Source organism: Rhinolophus sinicus, chromosome 13, assembly GCF_057876585.1.
Source record: "Rhinolophus sinicus isolate RSI-liver-muscle chromosome 13, RSI-T2T, whole genome shotgun sequence".
Lineage (NCBI taxonomy): Eukaryota > Metazoa > Chordata > Mammalia > Chiroptera > Rhinolophidae > Rhinolophus > Rhinolophus sinicus.
Genome location: NC_142513.1, coordinates 23181137 through 23199350, shown reverse-complemented (window position 1 = coordinate 23199350; position 18214 = coordinate 23181137). Strand labels below are relative to the sequence as shown.

Below are 18214 nucleotides of genomic sequence, written 5' to 3'. Positions count from 1 at the left end.
GCGGATCCAGCCCAGCTCAGCCAAGCCGTTAGCACAGGAGTGGGCAGACCCGGGCTTTAGCTCCGTTTGCAGAAAAGGAAACAGAGACTGAGTTTGACCTGCCCGAGGCCACAAAGGCGGATTTGAATCCAGGCCTGGTAGGCTCAGGAACTCACCCTTACGCTGCCTCTTGGAGGTCACTCTCCACCTTTTTATTGGGCCGCTATGGAAGTTTGCATTCCCCCGAGACAGGCTGGGAGCTCTGAGTCTTTGAGCCTCCTCCTCCCTTAATTTTCCTCTTATCCCTCATCCCATAGATCAGCAGACCCTATGGGCTCCACATGCAGAATAGATCCAAAATCTGTCACCTCTCACCTCCTTCACTCCCATCCCGCTGTTCCTCTGTCATATCTCCTCTGCTGTCCTGCATCAAACTCCTCACTGAGTTCCTTGCTTCCGTTTTGACCCCCACAGTCCATTTTCCACCTAGCGTCACCAAAGGGTCCTGTTAGAATGTAAATCAAACTATGTCACTCCCCAAAACACTCCCAAGAGCTCCCATCTCGCTCAAAGTAGAAACCTGTCAACTGCCTCCTCTCCTTTGGCTACTCTCCCTGGCTCACTCCAGTCAAGCACCACAGGACCTGGGTCCTGAAACAAGGCAGACACACTCCCGCCTCAGGGCCTTTGCACTTGCCGTACCCAAATATCTTCATCGCTTGCTCGTTCCTTTTGTTTTGGTTTTTACCCCAGTTTCCTCTGTTCACTCTAGCTGAAATATCACATACACACCTACACCCAGCACTTCATTTCCTTCTTTCTGGATTCTTTTTTCCCCACACACACTATCTAACAGCATATTTTACTTTTCTATTTTGTTGTTTGTTTTTGTCTGTCTGCCTCTTCTGGAGGGCAGGGACTTTTGTCTGTTTTGCTCACTGCTGTGTTTCTGGTGTCTAGAACAGATCCTAACACATAATAGGTGCTTAAGGATTATATGTTAAGTGAATGAATGAATCTCAGACTTTCATCTGGGATCACTTCCCTTTTGCCTGAAATATATCCCTTAAGACAGAGGTTCTCAACCTGGGCTGTACATTTGAATCACCTGGGGAGCTTTTAAAAATCCTGAAGCCCAGGCCACCACATCTCAGATCCGTTGATTCAGAACGATTGGGGATGGGCCTAGGCAACAGGAGTTTTTAACACTGTCTGGTGTCTGTAATGAGAAGCCGAGTTTGAGAACCACTGTTTCAGACTTCCCAATAGGAAGAATCTTCTGGTGACAAACTTTCTTGGGTTTTGTCTGAAAGTCTTTATTTAGATCTCATTCTTAATAGATATTTTCACTAGGTATAGAATTCTACCTGGCATTTCAGCACCTTGAAGATAAAATTCTATAAGACCCATTCATTTGACCTGTACAATTTAATGTTTTTTAGTACATTTATAGAGTTGTACAACCCTCACCACAATCTAATTTTAGAACATTTTTATCACTCCTAAAAAACTATGTACCCATCATCAGACACCCCCCATCTTCTATCCTTCAACCCCCAGCACGAATCTACTTTTTGTCTTTATAGATTTTGTTATTCTGGACATCTCATATTAATTAAATCTTACAATATGGGGTCCTTTGTGAAGGGCTTATTTCACTTAGCATGTTTTTGAGGTTCATCCATCTTGTACTGCTGTTCCTTTGAAAATAATCTTAGTTTTTTCCTCTCTGAGTGCTTTTAACATTTTATCTTTGTCTTTGGTTTTTTGCATTTTCACTATGAGGTATTTATGTGTGAAAATTTATGGAGTCTCCTGAATCTGTGATTGATATCTGATTTCTGTCTCACTAATTTCCCCTTTTAGCTACATCTAAACTGCCATTTAACCCATATTTTGAATTTATTATTTTGGATTTTTTATTTTGGTTATAGTATTTTTTTTTAAAAGATTTTATTGGGGAAGGAGAACAGGACTTTATTGGGGAACAGTGCGTACTTCCAGGACTTCTTTCCAGGTCAAGTTGTTGTCCTCTCAATCTTAGTTGTGGAGGGCACAGCTCAGCTCCAGGTCCAGTTGCCGTTGTTAGTTGCAGGGGGCGCTGCCCACCATCCTTTGCGGGACTGGAGGAATCAAACTGGCAACCTTGTGGTTGAGAGCCCACGTTCCAACCAACTGAGCCATCCCGGAGGCAACTCATCTCAAGGTGCCATGTTCAATCTTAGTTGCAGGGGGCGGAGCCCACCATCCCTTGCGGGAGTGGAGGAGTCAAACCGGCAACCTTGTGGTTAAGAGCCCACTAGCCCAAGTGGGAATCAAACTGACAGCCTTTGGAGTTAGGAGCATGGAGCTCCAACCGCCTGAGCCACTGGGCCGGCCCCGGTTATTGTATTTTTTATTGTAGAAGTTCTTCTAGGTTTTCAAATATCAAGGTATATCAATTGATATAATTTCCTATACTTTGGCCATAGTTTCAAGCTTGTTATTTATTTAAACCCAGTAAACATTTTTGTTTTACAATCTGTGTCTGACAATATTTCTATCTGAACTCTGAGTGTCTGTTTCCGCTGGTTTTCACTCTTTTTGTCTTGTCCTCTCCTGCTGCCCCTGCCAGTTTACGATGGCATGTTCCCTTCAGCCCTGAGCTCATCTGCACAAATTGGTAATGGGGACAGATAGATTCGTTCAGGCGTTCTGGTCTTAGCCTTGGCCCATCAAGGGCAGAGCTGGCATTCACTTTGGACATCCTTCATCCCAGTGGGTTGACTGTAGTCATTCAAACTTGGGTTCTCACTACCTGTGTGACCCTGGACAAGAGATTCTCCTTCTCTGGGCCTCAATTTCCCTCTCTGTACAATGGTGATCAGATGGTCCCTCCCTCATTGGGTTACGGTAAGGATCTGTATCAGTTATTGGTTATTGATACATAGCAAATTACCCCAAAAACTTAGTGGTTTAAAACAACAGTTTCTATGGGTTAAGAATTCGGGAACAGCTTCTTACATCATTTGGCTCAAGGTCTTTTATGAGGTTGTAGTTAAGATTTTGGCTGGGACTTCAGTCATCTGAAGGCTTGATGGCGCTAGAGGATGGACTGTCAAGACAGCCCACTCACATACCTGGTTGGTGTTGGTTGTCTGCAGGATGCCTATGTTCCACCCCTCTCCATTGGGCTACTTGAGTGTCCTAGCCACGTGGCAGCTGGCTTGCCCCAGAGCAAGTGATCCAAGGAAGCGAGGTAGAAGCCACAGTGTATTTTATGGCCTAGGCTTAAAAGTCATACGCCATCATTTTTACAGTGTATTAGTTACACGGTCAGCCTCGCTCAGGGTGAAAAGGAACTACACAAGGGCATGAATATCAGGTGTCGAGGGTCATTGAGGGCCATCTTAGAGGCTGGCTATCACATGTCTTAAAACCAAAGCACTTAAAAACATGCTTGGCATGGGGTGTGTGCTCAGCAAACATTAACTACCCCTCATAAGTGTCCTGCCGTTGTTCTAGGCACGTAAGATCTGCATAGCAACCACTTTCATTCAGTCATTCAACAAACATTTATTGGGTGGCTCTGTGTGCCAAGCACTGTTCTAGGAGCTGGGGCGACAGTTATAAACAAAACATAGTCCCTAGCCTTACGAAACTAATACAGACAGACAAATCTAGAATGTTCTGCCAGTTGGTGCTAAGTGCTATGAAGAACCACAAAGCCAGGTAAGGGGAGAAGGATGAGGGGATGAGGACTACACGTCTTTCCCCATGAAGCTGGTACAACGTAGTGGTGGCTCGGATTTTGACCTCTGATGAAGCCCTCCCACACCTGTGAGCTCTTCTGAGCCTCACAGACAGGTAGAATTTATACCCATGTTACACCTGGGCTGGAGTCAAACAGGCACAGAGGTGAGCTGAAATGAGTTCTGAGTCCCCAGGGAGTCAGGGTCTTTCTCCCAGTGCAGGGGTTCTCCAACTTAGCGTCCAGCAACATGACCAGGAGGCTTGTTGGAAGTCAGAACTTCAGAGGGCGTTGTGACTCACTAAGTCTGGGGAGAGTCCAGGGATCTGCATTTTAAACATGCCCCCCAGGGGACTGCCCAACCACAGCTGAAAACCCCTGTTGTGCCGACTTCAGAGGTGCAGGGGAGGGCAGGACTGTGACAGTGTCAGAAGTGGCTCCTGGTCCAGCCTCAAGGGATGGGCAGGACTTAGCCACACAGAGGAGGGGAACAGGATGAGGCCCAGAGACACCAAGCCGCCTGACTCCAGAGCACTGAGTTCTCAAATACTACAAGGCCACCCTTATTCTTCCTCAGGTCATGGATCCCTCTAATGTGACCCCCAGGGACAACAGAGCAGAGATAGAATGAGCTGGGGAAGCCTGGTTCTTGCTAACAGCTCTGAGAGCTGATGCAACCATCCCTGAAGCCCACCCCACCTGCTGACTTCTTGCTTTGTGTGAAATACATTTCCTTCTTTCTTAAGCCACTTTGACTCAGGGTTTCAGTTACTTGCAGCCAAAAATTTAGTCCAGCTGAGACACCATTGCCTCCAGAAGGAAGAGAGGGAGTGCTGAAGGCCCGCTGGACTGCAAGAAATCTGTTCTCACAAATTACTCCGATGAGGTTGAAACACAAGCCCTCTGGCCTTTCACCATGGGACTGGTTTGGGATGCAGGGAAAACTGACACGAGAGTATAAAATGTCCAGGAGAAATGAAAGTATTTCATAACCCCTTTATTAGGCACAAGGTTGAAAAGTATATACTCAGGGTATCCAAAACCTATAGTGATTATGTGGGGTTCTGGACCCCAAGTGTCTCCAGAACTGGGCTTAGGACTTTCCAGGAGGCCAGGGGGCCGACCTGCCTAATCCTGTCCCCCAACTCTGGTTCTCAGGTCAAGGGCCGCTGAGGTGGCCAGGCCTGGACCCTCACTCCAAATGACTCCTTGAGTCAGGTGAGGACCTGCCTCACAGGTTGCTCTCTTGATTTTCCAGCCCAAATCCTTGGCTCAGGCCTGACCAAGAGGACAGAGCTGCTGGAGCAGAATTCCTGGCACGGCCTGGGCTCTGGAGTCTTAAGTTACAGGGGAGAGGCCTGGAGCCTTTGGCACAGGATGCTTCCCTTTCTCTGAAAGGTGCAAGCTACAAAGGCAGCTGGGTGGTTTGTCAAAGGGACTGTCCCATGACAGAGGTGCTGGGGTGCCAGCACGAGTAGACAGCAACACCTGCACTAAGTGTGCCCTGCCCAGTGCAGACACTGGCCTGTGGGTGTGGAAAAGTACTGTCAGTGCTGTGAGCAGGAGTTTTGTCTCTTTTGTTCACGACTGTGTTCCCAGCACCAAGAACAGGGTGCGGCACACAGGCCACTCCAAAGAAGGACTTGCCTCCTAGAAGGCACTTAAGGTTTTTTCGGTTCAGAGAGGCAGGAGAGAGCTTGGAGACACCCCAAACTCAACCCCCTGTTTGCAGCTGAGTCTGGGAGGGTAGCCCTATCCATATAGACCCACTTCCCTTCCCCCCTCCTCTTCCTCAGCCTCTTCCAGTCCTGGCCCTTCAGGGACCACCTGGTCAGCCTCCCAGAGGTGGGATCGGGATGGGGCTGAGGGGATTGAGTTCTCCCGCAGCCAGGGGTGCAGCAGGATGCCCGAGGCTGTGAGCCGCTCAGCCGGCTCCCGACGAAGGAGGCAGCGGACCAGGCAGCGGGCAGGGGCTGAGAGGCCCGGAGGCAGGGCAAAGGCCCCACGGCGGATCTTGCCAAAGAGCAGGGCAGGCTCTGAGTCCTGGAAGGGGTAATGGCCAGCCAGCATGGTGAAGAGTGCCACACCCAGGCTCCAGACATCTGCGGCCTTGCCCGAGTAGGATGCCTGTGAGCTGAGGATCTCAGGTCCCACATACGCAGGGCACGCGTGCTTATCCCACAGGGAGTCATCCAGCCCAGTCAACACACAGGCATCCTCCAGGTTCTCCAGCACCAGCTTGGTCCTGTGGCAGGGGGAGAGAGAGAGGGGTCAGCTCCTAATGGGACACTGTGGGGACAGAGTCCCAGAGAGCAGTTTCCAGGCTCTCGGTCTCACGTGGAAAGGTGCTGGCTCAGGTAGTAAACAGCCATCAGCTGTGGCTAGTTGGCCATCAGCTGTTACCGGTTAGCCACTAGCCACTAATATAACTGCCATGGCTACACGGGCAGGTTGGTTTTTGGTTGGCGGAGAAATGGATGGCGGATTGCAAATCGTGTGGCTCCTGCTTCCTGTGTCTCCAACCCAGCCAGCAGTGAGAATATAGTGGTGTGACTCCCCTATCTATGGCTCCATGGGTGTTCCTTTTTGGCCTCACCATGTTCTGTGTCCACCCGCCAAGAGCGGGAACGGGACCAGAGACCCTGCATGACAGATACCCAACCCAGCACTCCATGCTATCACCCTGAATGACACCCACTTCCCAAGTGACTCCTGGCATTTGGCAAACATGAGCCAGACTTGTGGCGCTAGATGATTGAGCCTATTTTACAGATAAGGAAGCCCAGGATCAGGGAGGTAAAGTCATTGCTCAAGGTCACAGAACAATTAAATTTGAACTAGGACTCTGAGAGGAACATATTTCCCACAGTCCCTCAGGGAGGGGGCTGAGATTGACTGAAGGCATTTAGTCTCTTGTTAAGCAGATGCAAACTTAGGGTCCAGGCAGGTAAAAAAGAGAGAGAGAGAGAGAGAGAGAGAGAGAGAGAGAGAGAGAGAGAGAGAGAGAGAACTAGGAAATGGAGACTGTACCAAACATCTCAGCACAAACCCTGCCTAAAAAAAGGCACCACTAACAACATTACAGTTTACGGATTGTCCACTGTGTACCTGGCCCCTGAGCTAAGCTTGGTACCTGGTGTATCTCATTTCATCCTCATACAACCTGTGAGGAAGACACCATTTTATAGCCACAAGGCTTGGGGTTGTGGCTCTCACACACCAGAGCCAGCGCTATGAACCATTCATGTAGTTCCCAATGGGGGCTCACATTCCCATTTTTCCCCAAGAGAAACCAGAAATCATATTCTAATGAAAAGTTCTCAGCTTTTGAAATGTTGGCAACCAATTTCAATTGAAAACAAATGAATATGTATGCAGGTCCCCCCCTAAAAAACAAAAATGTGTGTGTAGCTGGTCATTTGCAACTTCTGCTTTAAATAGCTCCCAAGGAGCATTCTAGATTACTATAATAATAGTCATTCTATTCCACTGCTATTCATCTTATTCCTATAGCACCACTTCTTGGGTACCTGCCAGCATTTCACAAACATTGACCAACTCAGTGAATCATAGAACAGGTGTATGTGTGTGTGTACACACATGTGTGTGCATACGTGCATTATCAGCCCATTTTACAGATGCAGAAATGAAGGCTGAGGCAGGTAAAGCCATTGCTCAAGGTCAAAGAGCAGGTAAAAAGTAGAATCAGGATGTGAACCCAGCTCTGACTGACTCCACCATCCCTTTGCTACCAACAGCGCTTCTCAAATTATTGCCTTGCAAAGAGAGGGAAGCGCTTTCTTATTTCTGCGAGGTCTGGGAGTGTTGTACCCACCCTAATCTCAAAATGATTTGAAGTTGTGCATTAGCCTAAAAATCATTATACTTTTACATTCCACTTTTTACTGAAGGCATGTTCATTTTAGTATGAAACGTAGAAGGAAAGAAAGAAATAGAAAATCACCCTAAGGCAAACATCACAGTAATAACTACTACAGGGAAGAGGTATGGCTGCTAAAATTCATGGGCGAAAGTTTGAGGAGAAACAGAGTACATGCATAGCCTCAAAGTGCTTCAAGGTACTTATTAATACAAGGTATGACCCAAGGTATTTATTAATTACAAAGGTTAATTACATCGGGAACCTTTCAGTGTAGATGCGTGTCAGGCAGCATCCTATCCAATGATCGAGGTTTTAACATCACAGTAATACACATCACCCTCGTGTGCTAAGAAGGGCCTATCACTTCTGTGGTATTCTTGCCCACGATGCATAACCTCAGCCTAACCGTGAGAAAAACATGAGTCAAATCCAAATTGAGGGGCATTCTACAAAAGAACTGACTAAAACTCTTCAAACGTATCAAGGTCAAGAAAGACAGGAAAGACTGAGGACCCGTCTCAGACTGGAGGGGTCTAAGGAGATGACTACTGGATGCAGCCTGGGGACCTGGATGGGATCCCAGACAGAAAAAGGACATAGTGGAAAACTAGTAAAATCGGAACCAATCTGTGGTTTAGTTAATAGTACTAGACCAGGGTTAATGCCTTGTTTTTGGTCGTGGTACTATGGTCATTTAAGATGTTAACCTTAGGGGAAACTGGGTGAAGGAAATAAAGGAACTCTTTGGACTATTTATGCAACTTTTCTGAAAGTCTAAACGTATTTCAAAATAAAAAGTTAAAAAAAATTCAATGAGGTCACCTTCCTCCCCTTACAAAAAAAATCTTGAAATAAAATTGACGTTCACAAAAAAAAAATCTTGAAATGAAATCGACGTTCTCGATGGATCTTCATGTGGACCTGATGGCTTGGTGAACTCTGAGGCACACCCTTCATCCTCCCAGAAGTCTGTGCAGCAGACAGAATGCTGGGTCCCTTTCTGTCCCCCACTCCAAAAATCACTGGTCTCCAGTTTCACAGGAGATGTTCCTGTGTGGGGAATTCAGGACCCATTTTGGCTATTGTCTGTAGCCTTGAAATCCTAGAAATGTCTTGACAATCCATCCCTTTCCTCTACCAATGGGGAAACTGAGGTTCAGAAACACGGGGTCACCCAGAGTCAGCAAGTGAGCCTAGCCAGGCCTCCCACCTCTCAAGCTCTGAGGGTATTGGGACCCTGGCTCTGGAGTCACATCTGGGTTCAAATACCAGCTCTACCATTTATTTAGCTGTGGGATCTTAGGCATTACTCACCCTCTGGGCCTCTGTTCCCTCACCTACCATAGAGGGACAATAATAGTGTCTACTTTTTATTTGTACAGTTCCAAGTGGGACAGTGCAGCTATGCTGTTCCTCACTGTCCGCTCTGATCACAGGACAATGCTCCACCCCTAGGGGCTTCCAAAAGGACCGAGTCAACTTTTCCCCGAGAACCAGGCAGCGGCGCTAGCCCAGGCCCCTCCACTTTCGATGTAGGTTTCTTTGCTTTTCTGAGCTTCCGTTTCCCCACTATGGCCCCCCTCTTGGGTGTGTCTGTGGGTGGGTTCTCTAGGGCCACACTCACCTCTCGCAGTTGGTGAAGACAAAGCGACGCAGCTTGAGATCTCGCAGGACTAGACCGTGTTGGTGACAGTACGCCACAGCGGCAGCCATCTGGCGGAATAGCGCCGTGGCCTCGGGCTCAGGGAGGCCACGACGGCGGCGCACCAGGCTGTGCATGTCCCCATGGGACCGCGGGAAAAAGGTGTAGAGGTTGTGTGTGCCCTCCAGGACCTCCGCTGGCCGTGCCACGTGCCTGTGGGGGGGCAGCCGGGAGTAGGGCTCCAGCACAGCCAGGGCCTCGCAGATGGGGTACACCTGTGGGCGGAGCATGGCGTGAGCACAGGTGGGGACCGCGTGGAGCCTGAGCTGACCTTGGAAACAGTCACAGCCAACCCTTTAGACACTTCCGGCTGCTATGAGGCACTATGCCAAAGGCTTCAGCAGCAAGCCACTCAACGCTGACAAAGCTGAAAGGCCACACAGCCTGCAAGTGCTCTTAAGTGCTACCTTATATGACCTTAAATTGGAAAAATAACAGGTAACCCAAACAAAAATAAACCCCAAAGCAGGGGAAATCCAGAAGAGCAGGTGACGCAGAAACACCTTTAAGCCCATCACCAGCATCATCGTCATCTTCGCTACCATTCTCTAGAATTTACTGCCTGCCCACCCTTTCATGCATTCCTACCTGTGCCAGCCACTGGGGATCTCACTCGACTGACAGCTACGGTCCCTGCTCTCCTGGTACCCGCAGTCCAATACAGGGGACAGTTAATATGCCAAAAAAACTAAATATTTACAATTCTGACAAGTGTTGCAAAGGAACCAAGAAGGGTGCTGGCATACAGAATATTTTGGAAGAGGACACCTAGTTTAGGCTTGAATGATTCAGAAATGCCCATGGAATAAGCTTTCCACGTGGGGGGCATAGACAGTGCAAAGGCCCTGAAGCAAGAAAGAGCTTGATCAGGTCTAGAAAAATCAGCGTGGCTGGCACGGGGTAGGGGAGATAAAGGGGCATGTGGTGAGAGTGGCTGAGGTTGTCAGGAAATAGGACCTTTATGGACATTAGGTGGAAGCCTCGCGATGGCCCTGAAAGAATGTGCAAAGAAGGAAGGTGATGTGTTGGAAGCCACACAGCTAATCAGCAGCCACACTGATATACTCACTTCCATTCACCTGACTTGAAACTTTTTGCATGTCATTTTAGCTACGTCACACAGAAAACAAGAATAAATAAATAAAGCATATACATATTTAATTCATTGGGGAAAAAAATGTAGACACATGTATGTCTTCAACAACAAAGTTGGGGGCCATAGAGGAAATAATCCCAAAACAGAGACTTTTTGTAAAGTTAGGGCAAGCGTATCCCTGCCTCTGTGCCTTTCCTGCTCCCCGGATGCTCTTCCCTACACGCTCACAGGGCTGGCTCCCCCAATTCATGTAAGTCATTGTTCAAATGTCACCTCCTCAGAGAGGTCTTCCCCAAGCTTCCCAGCTAAAATCACCTCCTACCCTCCCCACACCCCTCTCATCCAGCACCTAGCTTTCCCTCCACAGCATATATGATCACCTGCCATATATTTTATTCACTTGTTTATTGTCCGCGTCCCCCACTAGGAATCAGCTCGATGAGAATAGAACTTTGTTTATATTTGAACCACAGCGTGGTACATGGCATGTGCAGTTGCTTGCTGATGTTTGTTGAATTCATGCATAAGGTGATAATCTACAAAGACAGGATGTTGGTCTCTCTACACATGGACCAGAAAACCCTAGGCAATGTGGGAATGGCAGGTCAGCTCCCACAGTTCATGCTGGTGCGGGGACAAGCACATCCAAGTACACTCCCCTAAATGTTTCTAAATAATTGGGGCCCAGTGAGCTCCGGGGCTCCCAGGAGTTCTGATGCTGGCCATATCTCATCCTTCTCTTGAGCCAATCTCTTCCATGGCTCCCCACAGCCTAGTGGGAGCTCCTTCCTAACGCTTTGACACCCAGTGGCTGCCAGCTCTCATCTCTGGCCCCTGGCTGACTGCACACCTCCTCCACTCGGGCATAGTGAAGTCCTGTACTCCTCTAGGCCTCTACACAGCTTTTCCTTATCTGGACCTCCCTGCTCCCACTTCTCCCTGGCTAACTTCTACTCAGCCTTTTCTGACACCCCCTTGAACACATTAGAGGCTTCTCTGTGCTTGCATAGCCCCTAAGCTCCATCCCTGCAACATGCATCACACCATAGGGGACTAAGCTGTAAATTCCCCTGGCTGGGACCATCTGGTTGACCTCTCGGGTCTCAGCCCAGGCCGGGGCTTGACAGAGAGTTGGGGGCTCATTGGCTGTTTCCCCAATAAACACAGGACTAAATGAATATAAGGACCCTTCAGCCCTGGCCATCGTCTGGAGCCTAGGCCCTTTCCAGGAACCCTGTGATGCTGGGGGAGAATGGCTTCTGGGGCACATACCTTGCAGGTATACTCGGTGCCTGTGGGGCAGTGCAGGGCCCGGTAGGCCCGGCCGCCTTCCTCAGGCTCCAGGAGGACATAGGGCCCAAGACGGGAGGCAGCGGTCACAGCAGGGGCATGGCCTGGAGCAGGGGGTGGGCTCAGGGGCAGTGAGCAGGGTGGAAGCCTGGGCTGGGATTCACTTCCAGCTTGTTTCCGGGTGGGACACTCGGTTTCTAGGTCATCGTCCAACTTCAACTTTTTCCTGGAAGGGGCACTCATAGGAGCTGCCAGAGGGGTGGCTCGCATCTAGAAAGAAAGGGAGAAAGGCGCTAAAGCGAGGCTGTTTGGTGGCCCCTCTCTACCCCTACTGGTGTGAGGGTACATTGCACAGCCTTTACCAGGGGTGATTTGGCAGTGTGCATTAAACTGACAACTGTACACACCCTTGACTGGGTGTTCCACTTCTAGGAATTTATCCTTCAATTAAATGCTCACCAGGGGCAGATGGGTGGCTCAGTTGGTTAGAGCGAGCGCTCTGGACAACGGGGCTGCCGGTTCGATTCCCACATGGGCCAATGAGCTGCGCCCTCCGCAACTAGAAGGAAGAGCTGCTGCTCAGCTCCGGGGTGGCCAGATGGCTCAGCTGGTTGGAGCACCGGCTCTCAACCACAAGGTTGCCGGTTCGACTCCTGCAATGGATGGTGGTCTGTGCCCCCTGCAACTAACAGCTGGCAACTGGACCTGGAGCTGACCTGCGCCCTCCACAACTAAGATTGAAAGGATAACAACTTGACTTGGAAAAGTTCCAGAAGTACACACTGTTCCCCAATACAGTCCTGTTCCCCTTCCCCAATAAAATTAAAAAAAAAAAAAATGCTCACCAAAAAATTAGATATGTGAAGAGCTGTTTATCAGAACCTTGTGTCTAAATAGCAAGAGGCAAGAAACACCCTCAATGTCCAGCAAGTTGGAGGCTGGTTAAAACATTATGGTACAGCCATGCAGTAGAATACTATACAGTTCTGAAAAAGGACCAGGAAGCTCTCTACATACTGATGTAATAATACCAGTACAAGGTTATTCTTGCAGCCCATGTGATAGAAACAATTGAGCATCCATCATTAGGGGTCTGGTTACATAAATTATATTTCATCCATACATGTAACTCAGCCCCTCAAACCCACTCCCATCTGGCAACCATCAGTGTGTTCTCTGTATCTAGGAGTTGCTTTCTATTTTGTATGTCTGTTGTTTTGTTTTTTTAAATTCCACATAAAAGTGAAATCATATATTTGTCTTCTCTATCTGACTAATTTCACTTAGCATAATATCCTCTAGGTCCATCCATGTTATTGCAAATGGTAAAATTTCATTTTTTTTATAGCCAAGTAATACTCCATTGTACAAGTATTATATATATGTACCACATCTTCTTTATCCAGTCGTCTATTGATGGACACTTAGGTTGCCTCCATATCTTGGTTATTGTAAATAATGCTGCAAAGAACATAGGGGTACATATATCTTTTTGAAGTAGTGTTTTGGATTTCTTCAGATAGATACCCAGTAGCTGAATTGCTGGGTTATAAGGTAATTCTGTTTTTAATTTTTTGAGGAACCTCCATACTATTTTCCATAGTGGCTGCACCAAGTTGCAATCTCACCAACAGTTCATGAGGGTTCCCTTTTCTCCACATCCTTGCCAACACCTGTTTTTGTTGATTTATTGATGATGGCCATTCTGACAGGTGTGAGGTGATATCTCACTGTGGTTTTAATTTGCATTTCTCTGATGATTAGTGACTTTCAGCATCTTTTCATATGTCTAGTAAAGCCCATAGGATTTTTGTGGTGAAGAAATTAAAACAGAAATAAAGTAGCATGGCCTTGTTACAGGATAGGAGTCAGGAAATGGTCACTACTGCTGTTCCATTATTATTATTATTATTATTATTATTATTATTATTAGCTGAAGATGCTCAAGAGCTACCATTGGGAGTCTCAGAAATCTCCCCAGGGATGAAGCTAGGATGACTTCACTGGCTGTTCTGAGTAAAGCAAAATGACCCCTGGCTGTGTAGATGCTTTGTGCCCTGTGAAGCAGAGACTCCCTGGGGTGGCTTTCTAGTGGTTGTACAGCACTCCAGGCTGCTTTGGCCCTATCTGTACCTCAGATCCTGGTGGGGCCTGGGATACCCCATACCACTGAACAGGGGTATCTGAATCTATAGATGAACATGGGACTTTGCAGGCCACACTGCAGGATCTCCACTGTAGGATGGAGGCAGCCCCTAATAACTACCTCTTGCTGGTCCCTGACAACCCCATGGGAAAAAGGGCAAGTCGTACTAAATACACACTCACACAACAGGGGAGACAGGTCTACACCCCCCCCTCAAAAACACACTTTGTCCAAGCCAGCCAGCAGAGCCACACATCCAGTGTAGAGAGAGGCACACACATCAAGTGATACACACTTACCTCTCTCTCCACGGGCAAGCGTGCACGCACACACACACAGCTCTCCCAACCATCACACTCACGATAGCAGGACTGATAGCAACAGGGTCACACGCACAGTCTGACACGCCCCCCTCCCCGCCCCCGACCAATACACACACATTCACTGGGCCTAAGGCAGTCGGCTGCCTCGCCCGGCCTCCCGCAGCCAGGCTCCTCCCTTGGGAGCGGAAGAGGTGGCAAGCGGGTGTCTCGGGCAGAAGGTTCAGCGGAAACCGAGGTGCGGTGGGGAATCAGGAGGGGGTGAGACAAAGAGATGGAGGCTGGGCCCAAGGGGAAGGGGCGGGGCTGGGCCCTCGCCTCCCCTCCCCAAGTTTGCAGGTACAACACACACCGTCTGCTGGATCGAAACACACGTGCGCACAGTGCAACGTGCAAACCGGTAGGTACACACCTGCGGCCCAGGACCGGCGCGCAGCAGGGTCCCGCATCCGCCCGCTGCCTCCGTGCTCCCACTTGACCTGCACGGGTCCTCCGCCTCCAGGGAACCCCTGCCCTACCCCGCCCGTACCCCCAACACAGCCAACACCTGCCACCAGGTGCTCTGCCCTCCCCGCAACTCTCACCGTCCGCGGAAACACAGAGTCCCGAAACACATCCCCACCCAGACCCCACAGGCTCCCGCGGACTCCCGCGGACACCCCCCCACACACAGTGACAGAGACTGTACATACAGTCCTCCAATGCAGTCCCTCGCACACACCCCTCACCCACCAAACCACACACTCCCCTGACCCCCACACACCCAAAACACAGACAACCGCACAGCTCTCTCGGGGCCCACACACGGACACCTCCGTTCTCGGCACCCTCCGCTCCCAGGACACAGCTAACCCCCCCGGGGTGTGCACCCTCGCCCTAGCGGGAGTCGGCCTCACTTGGGCGACCCCAAGGCCTGAGGGGCTGCGTCACCTGAGACCCGGCAGGAGCATTCGGCCCAGATCGCCCCCGGACGGCCAGGTTTGTTAAAAGGGGGGTGTGTAACACGCGACAGCCCGGAGCCAACCCGAAGCTCGCCGGCCACCCTCCACCGGTCGCCCCTCCAACCTACCCGCCCCTCCAACCTTCCTGCCCCTGGCTCCCAGCCGAGTACCTTGCCCTGGTGCGGCGGTGTCCTGTGGACTCCTAAGTTCAGAGTCGCCTGGGCACCCCTGGTGGACTGGGGCCTGCTCCGCTGCTGCTGAGCTTGGGATATGGCGGAGCTCTGGCGTCGACCCCCCGCAGCCCGAAGCGTGCGGAGCCGCCGCGGCTTCCGCGGCGAGTGTCTCCTGGACGCCTGGCGCCAGGCTACGGTTCTGGCCCGGGTGATGTAAACCTGAGCTAACCAGCGGCCGCCTGATGCGCTCCGGCCCGGGATTGCACCATCCCCTGCGCTCCGCCCCTCCCAACGCGCTCCGCCCCGTCTCTCCTGTTAGGTTCCCGGGCGGGGCCGGGGCACCCCTCGCCTCTGCCGCCTTCTAAGGGTGGCTCGTCTCCACCCCATTCCCCTTCCACCCCGCGCCCGAAGTTTGAGTGTAGACACCAGCCACTGACTCTCTCTATCATCTTGGAAAAAGCATTTTGCTTTTCTGAGCCTTGGTTTCCCCATCTGTGAAATGGGAAAAACGTCCTTGCTTCTCAGGATGGTGCTGAGGAGAAACAAAAAGCAAACCATTACAGCCTCCTGGCTACCTTTCCACCATTGCTTTTTAAACCTTTAGAGAAGCTTTGGCAGCAGGAAGTTCTAGTCTCCCCATTCTACTAAGGAACTGCATGAGGGCCAGCTATGGGAAAGCAGCCCAGGAGCTTTACAAAAACCACAGACTTATAGGAGCTGATTCCTGGCTCAAAAGAGCCAGTGTGGTGCCCTGGGGAGGCCTGAGGTAAGGTGAGCTTCACAGCATTCATTTGATAAAGGTAGTGCAGCCATTAGTAGTGGTTAAAAGCAGGCACCCTAGAAACAGCCTGCCTAAGAGTGCACCCCATCTCTGCCCAGGCCACTGTGCTACCTCAGGAATGCTACCTAAAACCCTGCTTCAGTGTCCTCCACTATAAGATGGGCTTATAATAGCACAGCATTCACTTTATAGAGTTGTTGTTTGGATAAAAGAAGTTAGTAAAATGCTTAGAACAGTGTGTGGCACATCGTAGGTGCTCAATAAAAAGAGTATACAAAATGGAGGCTCAGAGAGGGGAAGGTTCCTATCACGGGACTTGCATCCCAGGCCTGGCAGGCCCTGGTGGCACTTGCTGTTTGGTAAAGCCTCCCTGTGCAGCCCCAGGGATCTACACTTTTCAGTGGAAATCCTTTCTAGGTCTTGATGTCTGGAAAAAAATGATGTCAACCCTCAGTTTTTCTGCTGTCTCTGAGACTGTTTCTGATTAGTCCATTTATTTATTCTTTTCTTTAGATTCCACATAAAGTGAGATCATGTGGTATTTGTCTTTCTCTGTCTGACTTATTTCACTTAACATAATGTTCTCTAGGTTCATCCATATTGTTGCAAATGGTAAGATTTCATTCTTCTTTATGGCTGCGTAATACTCCATTGTATAAATGTACCACAGTTTCTTAATCCAGTCGTCTACCGATGGGCATTTCAATGGACGCTTGTCTCATTAGGGAGACCACCTCAGGGGTGACGTAGATGCCTGATCACTGCACTGTACACCTGAAGCCGAAGCTGAACAATAATGAATGTCAACTACAATTTTATATACATATATGGTTACAAGAAGCGGAGTACAGCATTAGGAATAGAGACAGTGGAAATGTAATGGCTGTGTGTGATGTCAGAGGGGTAGTGGATGGGGGGTAGGGGGTTGTCACTGTGTGAGGGATATAAATGATAAATGTCTAACTATTACATTGTTTTGTGCACCTGAAACTAATAAAAACAAATGTTAAAAAAAATGTCAAAAAAATAACTGCTCAGGCAGAGGTTGGATGGAAGGCGGTTGGAGTCACCTTTGTTTCCCTAGTTCCAGAACCAGAGGGACCAGCTCACTAGTGTCTCAGAGCCTTCAGAGCACACTAGAGGATTCTGGGATTTCATTTAACCCTGGAGACTCCCCTGCCTGGGAGGGATAAATGAACTCATTTTCTACACCAGGACATCTAGACTCAGGTCAGAAGTTCCCAGAGCTGTAAGGGGTAAAGAAAGGTAGGGATGGTTGTCTTCTGAGCACCTTTATGAAGCCGGCACTGCGCTGGGTTGGCTCACACATTCCTAACTTTGTTTCGGGTGTCAGACCCAAGCCTGTCACGACTCATTGGGGACAAGACTGACCCATCGATGTCCTCATGGATTGTATAAATCAATGGGGAGACAGGCCATTAGCAATAAAATAAAGTCAATAAACCAAGATCATTTAAAATAGATTATAAGTGTCATTTATTTTCTTGAATAAAATAGGGTAGATTTGTTCTCTGTCAGAGATGACTGAGGGGTGGCTGTTTTCAGTAAGGCTCATCAGGACGGTGATGCTTAAAGTAGGATCTTAAGGAAGAATAGGGGTGACTAGTGCAAAGATGTGAGGGGGAAACAGGAAAAAGTAAGCACAGAGATTCTGGGGCACTTAAGGAACTGTGAGATGGGCACTGTCACCTACATTCTATAGATGAGTCAAGGTGAGGGACTTACCCAAGACCACCCAGCTCATTGTATGAGGTAGATTTGGATTTGAACTTAGGGCTGCTGACCCCAGTGCCCACACTGGCCAGGGACATTTCACAATCTTTGCAAACCAGCAGCCTCCACCCGCACTTGTAGGTATGTTCTCTGGAACAACACCCTGGGCCTCGGCCCCAAGTTTGAGGCCCTTGTCACAGTTGGGGGTGTCACATCCCAATTCTCTAGACCAGCACTTTCCAATAGAATATAACGTAAGCCACATAGGTAGTTTCAAATTTTCTAGTCATGCACTAAAAAAAGAATAAAAAGAAACAGGTGGAATTAATTTTGATAATATATTCTATTTAATCCAATGTATCTAACATATTATCATTTCAACAGATAATAAAAATTATTAATGAGTTCATCTAAAATATTTTCATACTAATGTCTTCAA

At 49.0% G+C, this 18214-nt stretch overlaps 1 protein-coding gene across 2 annotated transcripts; it reads right to left on the bottom strand.

The window, feature by feature from the left end:
- Window positions 1–4691: 4691 nt before the first annotated feature.
- Window positions 4692–15540, bottom strand: TRIB3 (tribbles pseudokinase 3). Of its 2 annotated transcripts, none has more exons than XM_019718698.3 (4): window positions 15258–15540; window positions 11663–11950; window positions 9217–9509; window positions 4692–5954 (listed from the first exon to the last, which is right to left on the bottom strand). In XM_019718698.3, the coding sequence occupies exons 2-4, from the start codon at window positions 11948–11950 to the stop codon at window positions 5462–5464; spliced, it is 1074 nt and encodes a 357-aa protein (XP_019574257.3). In that variant the 5' UTR covers window positions 15258–15540; the 3' UTR covers window positions 4692–5461. The 2 variants fall into 2 exon arrangements, with proteins under 2 accessions (XP_019574257.3, XP_019574256.3); XM_019718697.3 differs by having other exon boundaries at window positions 15229–15332.
- Between the last annotated feature and the right edge of the window lie 2674 nt (window positions 15541–18214).

Coding starts and splice junctions, on each gene's coding strand:
- TRIB3 (XM_019718698.3), bottom strand. CDS start 11,950: ATGCGAGCCACCCCTCTGGCAGCTCCTATGAGTGCCCCTTCCAGGAAA. Junction 9,510..11,662: donor GCACCGAGTATACCTGCAAG/GTATGTGCCCCA, acceptor CTCCGCCCACAG/GTGTACCCCATCTGCGAGGC. Junction 5,955..9,216: donor GTCTTCACCAACTGCGAGAG/GTGAGTGTGGCC, acceptor CCCCTGCCACAG/GACCAAGCTGGTGCTGGAGA.